The following is a 10,232-nucleotide window of genomic DNA, read 5'->3' as shown; positions in this document are numbered from 1 at the left end:
TAATTTGAAACATTTTGAATATAATTCTCTATTTTAACGTATACATTTGTATTACCATATTTTAACATTGATTTCTTTTTTTTACATAACCTCACTCACAAAGTGACACTCCCTATAAGACATAATCATGTTTCTTGTGCTGTATATGAATGAAAAAGTACATTTTACAACCATCTCTTATGTCTGTATTTATTTTTTATTTGGTGATTACAAAAATGTGTAAAAGACATCATCAATCAGGATGTTCATTTTTGCATTTGGATATTTATTGAATATACAATTGAAATCCGCTAAGGCTTTACACAAAAAGGGGACAAAAAAAAAAGGGACAGATAATCATTCAAATCAAAAGTTGCCGCCCCCTTTTTGTTCCTCTTCCAATTTTCGTGGCTCTTGGTGGCACCTTCTACTTGACTTCTTTTTCCAGCCGGGTGTTCCCTTTCTGCTCGTAGGCGATGTTGGACCATGTCACCACCGAGCCTCCCAAGCAGCTTCTAAATTGAAGAAAAAAAAGAGTGAGTCGCTGTGGCGACCCCGAATGAGACAAGTCAATTTTGGTATTTTAGCAAGAAACACAAAGTCGACGCACATGATTTGGTTTTGCGGGCCGCATAGAATGATGTGGCGGGCCGGATCTGGCCCCTCGGGCCACCAATTTGACACATGCTGTAACAGATAAGTGAGGAGACTGTGTATGTGCTCGGCAAATCATAATGACAATTAAAAGACAAAAGACAAAGACCATAAAACTCTTATTTTAAAAAGCATGACAACGTTGAGCAGGTAAAGAGAATTTTCTTTATTTTTGATTTTCTTTGAAATACATTTGAAGGCCCAAAATAACTCTTTCAAAGGCCAACATGCACAAATCTTAAATCTTAGCCATTTTTTTTTTCAACTAAACTCTTGCAATTTGTTTGCATTTTAAAAAATGATTAAAAGAAGAGGTTGCAGTCATTACAGGTGTGGTGGGAGGTTAGTAACACATGAATTGAAGGTATTTGCATTGTCGGTATTGTCTTTTATAAACATCTCTAAAAAAAAAACTACATTTCATTATTCTGGCATTTAGCAAATAGAAATGATTTTGGTAATCCTCAATGACTTGAAAGAGGAAAAGTTTCGTCTGATTTGATGTCAGACAGTCAGGAAAAGTCATTTCTCTTCTCCTGATGATCACATTGAGGACGTTGAAGAATAGCAGACCAGCGCTGAGCTCCACCGGTCTCGACAAAAAAGATCTCGCCAGTCCGAGACAAGACCAAGACCTACAAAATGTAGTCTGCAGACTGGTCTCGAGACCAAGGCCACTGCGGAGCCATCTCGAGGGTTACAACACTCGTAGTAGTAGGGTGTGTAGTGTACGTGCATTGCTGTTTGTGCAGTATGTTGTCCTAAAAATCAATACTCAAGTACAAAAACTCAAGTATTTGTCCTTGGTGACTTCCAACCATTGCTGGCAACCCGCCATGTCTGCATTACTCAGACTTGCTCCAAGACATCATGTTGCAGGTTGTGACATTATATCCAGGTCAGAATGTCAGAGTTGCCCATATCGCTCATGGACTCGAGGTACAAGGTCCCTGTTCCGCTTATTTTGCACATTCGGTTCATTGGAAGCAAGCGCTGGAGCCAGGTCCACTTGGCAGGAAGTTTTTTTTTTTTGGGGCTCCCTTTTGTCAACTCTTATCTCATACATTGCGCTATCACAAGTTGATAACAACCACCTGAAAAGCTTCTGGTAGAATGATGTCATTGTGAATATGAAGGTACTGCAGCTGCATAAATTGTCATATAGCCCTAACATTTTGCATTGTGCATCCTGGCACATTGGGGAAACGAGCACAAATAGATTGTGGGGATCACTGCCTGTCAAATAAACCAAAAAAATAAACGTGAATAAATAAATAACAAATAAACAATAACAAACAAAACAATCTGTGCAGTCTTCATCATTCTGTTATTATTTGGGGGGCTGTTTAAGATATATTATTGCATTACACTCATCTGAAAATCAGTTTATTAATCGCAACAAGAAAATCATGTGTAGTATTCAATGTGTAAATATACATTGCGATCCCATGTTTCATAATTCTCTGATGCCAAGCCTCAAACACGATCTGATGACAATCATCAGAAAATATTCATATTTACACCAGCGACGGATTATGCGCGCTAGTACACACACATTCATCAAAGTACGTTTTGATAGTTTTTTTTCTTGTAAAAATTAGCATCTTTTTGTAAATTGCAACTTTATTAAAAAAAAAAATTCTAGAAATGAAAAGTGAACACATACCGGTGACTCTGTGGTTTGTCATTAAAAAGTAAATGATTTTGACCAGACAAAAAATATTATTTCATATTGTTTGGGATGAAAAGAAAAATAATTGGGGCTTCAGTACATGACTATTATTGGACAGTGACAGTTACATTTAAATATAGTCAAATCACAAGCATAAAGGCATTTGTCCAAAAATGCTAAACTGTACAGTCCATCATTTGTTTTTTTTTTGTTTGTTTTGTTAATTGCATGTTTCTATGGACAATGTCCACTCCAATCAACCCTGTGGGTTGTAACGTGCATTCTAAGGCGCTTTTGTTTGATGGCAGCAAGAAATATTCCATTAAATCGTTATGCCGGACATCTATTTGTGTTTACGTGTATCACATTTGTAGAGCTGTCACAATTGAATCTTTTAAGAATCGACTATCCTATAGATATTTTCGAGTACTTGCCCCATGCAATAGGGCGACTCGCACTACAACATGCATTTTATTTGTCATTTCTGAGGGCTTCAACTGCATATGTGTATGGTCTTAACTCTGTACAGAATTTGAGACAAAAACCAGCATTTGCTAAAGGGTTAGTATTTGCGATTAGCAATTATCATTTTAGGTCAAATGGGGGGGGGGGGGAGATGATTCAGCTCACTCATACATCATGTACATTACACATCTAATAGTCTTAAAAAGCACTTTCCAATTCTTTGTCGTTTTTGGCCCAACGCTGCGTCCGTCTGCAATAAATGTCCATGTGAAACATTGGTTCCGGCCGTGCAAACATGGTTCTGGGTGGAACTTCTTTTTTTGGTTCCTCCGGCACTTGGAAGCAGAAATTGTGCATCGACCTATTTTTGAAGTCGGCTTAGTGGATTTCTTTCCCCGAGCCTACTTTTGCCCAAATACATCAGTGATAAAGAAAACAACGTTAGCAAGTTCGGGTTCAAACCATCAGCTCATCGAGCTGTAGTTAACATAGTTATCGCCTTAGTCGCAGCACACACAGGAAGTCTGCTAACCTGTTTTCCGTTCCTCATATACTGGATTGGTATTTAAACAGTCCTCTTCATCTTGCTGGTCGAATTTTGAACATCGTGAGACCAAAATGCCACTTAACATTTGATGTGTGTGTCATCAGCAGGTTGCAACAGAGACACTGGAAGAGTCACAGAAAGGCCTGCTTGGAAAGTTCATGGCTTGAAACACCGCTTGTGAATTGTGCCGTTCAGCTCCTTGTTAGAGAACAACAAGTTGTGCGAAGAAGTACTGAAACATTCAACAGTTGGCCATGTGCACTCAAAAGTTGACAGGAGGACAAATTTAAGGTAACCCCTAAAGGTTTCATGCATTTTAGGCTCATCCAGAAAAGTCCCCCAAAAATTGCCCTATCTCTAACTTTTTGTGAGTAGTGTAATTTAAGAGTGTCATTGAGATGTTTTTCCATTGAAATTTCTTGTTTGTCTCATTTTCACTCTCCAAATATCCATTCGAATAGGCTGTCAAGTATTAAAAAGTTTCATTGCATGAGCGCCCCCTGCTGGACGAAGGCCTCCACTCCCACCCACCGACTACAAGGACGACGACAGAAAGGCTTTGAGGAGCAGATCGGATGCCAGGCCGGGGGAGATGTCCCCGCGGGTGACCCTCTCCTCCAGGCGGGGCAGGGCCTCGCGGACGGCGGGGTGATGCCGGAAGTGGGCGAGGACGTTCTCCTGGATCAAGGTCCACATCCACACCTTCTGCTGGGCCCGGCGGCGGCCCTGCAGCTCGCCGCTGGCCAACATGGCCCGGCGGTACGACTGCATCTCCGCCCAGACCTCCGGGATGCCCTCAACGCTGTGCGAGGAAGCGTGGACCACCTGAAGATAAAAGCAGTCTGAGGGGGGGGATGTCCGCGTGAAATCAAAGCTTCCTCGAGAAACAGATAATTGACCCCGACCGACTGGCATATCCAGAAACTTTACTAAACTTTTATTTAGTAGTTGTTAGGGGTGTAACGGTACGCCCAAAAAGGAATCACTGTTGGATACGCGCCTTGGTTTTAAGGTCGCGGTTCACTTTACTTTGTTGTAGTAACAAAAGGAAAAACATAAAAGGGCTTCTCTTTTGTGTTCACAAGTACAGCTAAAATAAATGAACAATTCTCAAATAAACAAAATAAAGTACATAAAAACATTTAAGGATACATTTAGTAATAAATAACAGCGTAAATGTTTGCGTTATAGAAAAGCGAGACATCAACAGTTTTCTTGTTGTTAAAGTGCTACATTAATAAATGTGTACCATGTTAAAATAAAACAAAATCAAACAATAAATAAATGCAGTACTGTACCTTACCTTACAGCGCAACAATAATAATACTTGATTTTTTTCTGTAAAATAAAAAATCTTAATATATGCAATCTGTATGAAATATGTATAAACCTACAACACAACAATAGTCACAACAAAAATAATGCTTTTTTTCTGTTAAAAGCCGGTGTTTTTGGTGAAACCAACCCATGTTTTACTGTTGTTAACTAAACTTGAAAAGTTAGAATTTAGTTTTTTTTTATTCTGGTGAAAGAATAGAGTCTACTCTTTTCTTTTGGAAGTTTTGGTGCTTGTTGTCATGAAACAAAATATTCTGTGGGTCTTGAAAGATGAGTGAAAATGTTCTAAAATGGCTGGCAGCGTGGAGAACTCGGCTTGGAGACAGCTGCCAGTGAATGAGTTCATGCACACAATAGTCCATAATTTTGTTTAAAAATGAAAAAAAAAGTTATTTACTCAAATATTTCAAAAGAATACATTTTAGCAATACCGCAACACTGTGATATTTTTGCTCAAGGTCAGAATCTGATAGCGGCGCATTCGTACTCCGAATACATGTGTATTCCCACCTTGGGGTTCCAGGACTTGGACTGCCTCCTGAGCAGCTTCATAGCGCTGGTGTATTCCGCCTGGATCCTCCTGGCCGGCACCACTAGGTCGCCGTCCCACTTGGTCACCACCACGAGGTCGGCCCTCTCGATGATGCCCCTCTTGATGCCCTTCATGTTTTAGATAATACAGATCAGTAAAAGCTGTAGTAGTAGTTAGAATGAAGTAAGCTAAAGACAACATTAGGATAATACCTGCAGTTCGTCGCCGCCCGCTGGCGGAATTAGCAACACAAACATGTCAACCATGTCCGCCACTGCAAACTCCGACTGGCCGACACCTGACAACAATCAAAACACATTCGATGGTGAACATTTTTAATGTAATCGGTGGCGGCTGGTCAAAAGAGGGTGCTACCCCACCGCTGCTTACTCACATTGAAAATGATAAAAAGGAATGAAATGCAATGGCATTATTATGTTTATTTTTTTTTTTTTAATAAAAACAAGTAGACGACTGTCATTATTATTTAATACAAAAAGTATTTATGCTTAGTCAAAAAGGTTATTTCTTATTTTTAATACAAATCTTATGCTTAAACATTATTGTTAAAAATGCACTTTCAATAACGTATTGGCAAAAAAAAAAGTTATTTTTATGTTGAGGTGATGTGGTGTTGTCGGCATCTGCTGAATGTAACTAATAAAGTTCCTTGTAATCTAACTTTGTTACTTTTTCATGGTAACTGTGGCAACACTGCTCACAAGTCGATCGTCACAATCAAAATGACAAGAAGAGTTGACAAATTTTGCGGTAGACCGCTTTCGACATCTCAGCTTCCAATGAATCAGTCATATTTATTATCTCTTGTCAAAGAACGAGCGCCTTGACAATACTCATTACTGCCATCCGCAGGATTGGAGTGGAACATTATCTACAGCAACTTAATACTGAATTTTGTTAGCCTAATAACATGCATAATTGCCCAAACTAATTTTGAACTCAAACAAGAAGAGTCCAATTGCCTCGATTCAACCTTTGTGGATTACCATGACCCGGATAACTGAGAATCTACACAGAATCAAAGGGGGGGGGGGCACACACCATTTTAACAAGCACATTGATATTTTGTATTGATATTGTGACAGTAAGTTCAAAATTACTTGGGCAATTATGCTATTAGACGTAGCGATTTTTAAAAATGTACTATTACGGCAAAACTGAGATGTCTTTTGTTCCCCTGACATTTCGCATGCCGCTAAGAGGTCGCACTGTACAGCTGTCGAGCACCCTTTTTCGGCCTTGGTTCAGGTCTTACGCTCGTCTGACTGTTCTTGTTCGATGCACCGTGCTCCAAATTAGCGGGCATGTGATGTTTCATTCACCACAATAGAAATGACTAGAAAAAGAGCTTGCCACCGCAATCTAGTTACAAGATACGCCAGCAGGTAGCCCAGCTGCTTGTATTTCTTCTTCTACTACTACTACTAATACTAATTCGGCAGTCTGGATGTGGCACATTGCTGCCCCTCACAGGTCATTCTTGATACTATGACAGATATTGTTTCGCGTGGACACCACGCTAAACTCATCAAAACCAAGGCGTAAGAATCTAGCATGTCGTACCCACAGTCTCTACGAGGACGACGTCGTAACCCGCCCCTTCGCAGAGGACGACGGCTTCGTTGGTCGTCCTGGTGACGCCGCCGAGCGTTCCCGACGTGGGCGACGGCCGGATGAAGGCGTTCATGTCACGGGAGAGTTCTGTCATGCGGGTCTTGTCGCCCATCAGGGACCCTGCGAGCAGGAAGTGGACATGTACAGGGGGTACCAAAGTAGGTACTCACTCCTAAACTGGCCATTACTCATATATTTCGCTTCCCATTTAGGTGTTTTTGACATAGATACAAGTCGAATGAGTTAAAAGAAAATGTAATGGCATTAAAGGAAGCTGTCTTCTGCTCTCGTCTACTCATTCCTGCGTGTTCGCAAAAGTTCAAAGCGTCTTCCACTATTTTGAAGTCAACGATTGTCTTCCAGTTTCTTCCGCCCAACTCATCTAACTTTGCCGCATGAACCTCATCTTTGAGCCACTCACATTTAAGAAGAATCCATTGGCGTGAGGTCTACGGAACGTGCGGGTAATTCAACGTTACCTCTTCACCCTATCATACTGTCTTCTAAACTGTCTTTGCACTTCCGTGACGTTTTCGTACTTCCAGTACCACTTTATGACAATGTTCTTTCTTGTTCAACAATTACAATTGTACATTTGCCACTATTTAAGGTTAGGCTCAGACATTACCTCCCGTCGTGCAGGAGGACGGGTCGACGGCCAGCACTGACACTTTATGCCCACGTCCCGTCAGCATCTTGCCCACCACTTCGATGAACGACGACTTTCCCGCTCCCGGAGGGCCCGAGAGACCTTTAAAAATTGCGAGGGGCATGGGGGGGAAAGCATATTATACGTCTCCTCTATATCTCCTTTATCGAAGTACAGTGGTGCCTTGGCGTAAGAGTTTGATTCTCGAATCTGAAATCATCTTTCCCCATTGAAATGAACTGACATGCCATTAATCCATTCAAGACCCCCAATAAACAATATTTTTGTCATGTGTTTTAATAATAAAAATTGCATTCTACGGTACTGCACTTGATAGAAACATACCGTAATAACAAATATAAAGTAAAGAATTAAACAGTTTGCACATCTTGGTTTTCTGCTGTGCACGCCTTGGCCCCTTGGGGTCAGTATAACACAGACATACGACAGATTTGATGACGAAACAAAGACGATATTTGTCATTTTTCGCACAGGATAAAAAATACTTGCCCGTCGGTATTGTTATATTGTCTGCATGTGTTACTACCATTTGTGTTGAAATATAAGTTGCTTAAAGGCTTATGAATGCACCACTATCAATGCCACTACTTTTTAGCCCATCTATGGTGTTTCTCATTCTGTGTTAGCATTAAGCTAGCTGACTTTGTAATAAAGTAATGTGGTTTGCTTAAATACACAACATAACGCTGGGCGATATGGCAAAAAGGTTTTCGCGGTATCTTATTTAATATTGCCAAATCTTAATTATTATCTTTTTTTATATTGTTGTTAAACTGATCGTTTTAAAACCTCAGTACTGAAGACTAAAGAAACTAGATACTGAGTACTTCAACATTTTCTTAACATATGAAGTACTGTAAATACAAAAATGAAAAAGATGAAAATAGAAAAATATTAAAACCATTTTACCCATCATTACAGCAAATGTTGAAAAATATAAAATAACACAATCGGGGAGCGGGCATTCTAGAGCAAAGCAGAGGCACACACCATAATGGAACAGCGGTGTATAACAACGCTATAAACAAATGCTATACTTCTGTGTTTTACAGATAAAATATAATCTGAGACAGCCTGAGACAAAACGTTTTTGCACCACGCTACACTAACAAAAGTGGAGCAGGAAGAGGTTGACTCCGATCGCCTCTTGTCATGCATAATTTCCACAATGGTTGATTGAGTAAATATGCTCACAGCTGATCACCGTGATCAGCCTGACATTTTTCATGACCACTAATTGCGATCATATAATCGGCCTATGATGTCAGCAACTGCCACATAAGAGACAGACGATGTAGATAGATCGGTCAATAATAAAACCAACCACACACACCTACTCTAAAGGACACCGGCTTCCCATCATTGCGGCTCTCCTGCTCCCTCCTGTAGGCCAGCACCCTCTGCAGCAGCACCTGGGCCAGCTCCTTCTTCCGCGGATGTTGCGTCTCCACCAGCGTGATGGACTCAGCCAGAGAAGCTCGATGACCTCCGATCAGACCCGCGTAGAGTTTATTCAGCAGCCTCTGCTCGGGCCCGGTCAAGTCCCGAACATGCTGATTCAGGGTGGTGCGCACAGCCCGCCATTGTTTGCAGATGTGGTTGGGCACTGGCTTGGCGTGAGAAAGACTGCAGCCAATGAAGAGCTTGTGATGGAGCGAGTTGGTTGCTGTAATGTGGCGGAAGAGCGGGGAGTGCAGATGTCTCATTTTACCTACAAGAGTGGGAAGTGAGTGAATTTAAAGAGAAACTGAACATGAAACAGAACATTTAACCAAACATACATACTTTCAATGTACATATTAACGACAAGCTAAAATAATTAATCAAGTAGAACATCCAGGCACGTTGTGACGTCACCATATTGATTGGAGAAACCAGCGCCTGCTGTGGCAAGTTTTCGGCTTTAATAACAATACAACTTTACAACAGTACAGCATTAGCTGATACTGGTTAGTTTAGCAAATAGTAAAATTTGTATGTAGACAAAATATTTTCTGTTAATTAACTGTAAAACTAAATACAACACTGACCTTAAGGCGAGATCCATGGACGTATTAGGCGCATGTTCTTCCTGGTTCCGGCGGTGATGCTTTGTTTCCGGTGACGTATCGAACCGCCTTCGAAGTTTTTTTTTTTTTTTTTTTTTTTAAATTTGTCATTTTATAATTTTCAGAAGTAAGGTGATAAAGTTTTTACATTGTATCATTACATAAATGATATGTATTACGTAAATCACAATTTAAATCTCACCTCATGGAAGCGTTGGGCTTGTACTTTCTGGTTCCGGCAGGGACAAGTTGTGTTTCCGGTGACGTAACACCGGATGCTTAATTATGAACATAGATATAATATAGAACACGTGTTGTACTTGTATATCTGTATGATTATGAGTCCCGGGTTCTAAGCAGGACACACCCTACTGCATAAACGCCAGAAGACGTTTTAAAAAGTTTTTTTTTTTCGCCATTAAAAATAGCTGAACGGTGACGCTCGATACCAACAGATGGCAGCAGAGGCTCACTTTTCTTTGTACAGCAGCGGCGTAATAGGCCCGAGTGTTCATCAAAAACAAGACCGCTTTCTAAAGTATATGTATTATTTGTACTGTAACAAAAAATTGTACCTGAATAAATGTATGAAAACAGTTTTTGAAGATAAAATGCAAATGTGTTGCATTTAAAAGTTCAATACAACTGAACTGTACTTAATAATTCAAAAAAATATATATATATATATGGAC

At 40.3% G+C, this 10,232-nt stretch overlaps 1 protein-coding gene across 5 annotated transcripts; it reads right to left on the bottom strand.

Annotated features, from left to right (window-relative positions):
* Positions 1 to 307: 307 nt before the first annotated feature.
* Positions 308 to 9,789, bottom strand: mmaa (metabolism of cobalamin associated A). 5 transcript variants are annotated; one of them, XM_061770924.1, is made up of 8 exons: positions 9,278 to 9,480; positions 8,826 to 9,203; positions 7,451 to 7,573; positions 6,772 to 6,942; positions 5,400 to 5,485; positions 5,166 to 5,315; positions 590 to 666; positions 308 to 494 (listed from the first exon to the last, which is right to left on the bottom strand). In XM_061770924.1, the coding sequence occupies exons 1-8, from the start codon at positions 9,288 to 9,290 to the stop codon at positions 407 to 409; spliced, it is 1,086 nt and encodes a 361-aa protein (XP_061626908.1). In that variant the 5' UTR covers positions 9,291 to 9,480; the 3' UTR covers positions 308 to 406. The 5 variants fall into 5 exon arrangements, with proteins under 5 accessions (XP_061626908.1, XP_061626909.1, XP_061626906.1 ...); XM_061770922.1 differs by lacking the exons at positions 308 to 494; positions 590 to 666; positions 9,278 to 9,480 and adding exons at positions 785 to 4,142; positions 9,523 to 9,609; positions 9,743 to 9,789; XM_061770925.1 differs by lacking the exon at positions 590 to 666 and having other exon boundaries at positions 308 to 523; positions 9,278 to 9,479.
* Positions 9,790 to 10,232: the final 443 nt, after the last annotated feature.

This window comes from Phyllopteryx taeniolatus, chromosome 4 (assembly GCF_024500385.1).
Source record: "Phyllopteryx taeniolatus isolate TA_2022b chromosome 4, UOR_Ptae_1.2, whole genome shotgun sequence".
NCBI lineage: Eukaryota > Metazoa > Chordata > Actinopteri > Syngnathiformes > Syngnathidae > Phyllopteryx > Phyllopteryx taeniolatus.
This window is presented reverse-complemented; position numbering and strand designations above follow the sequence as displayed.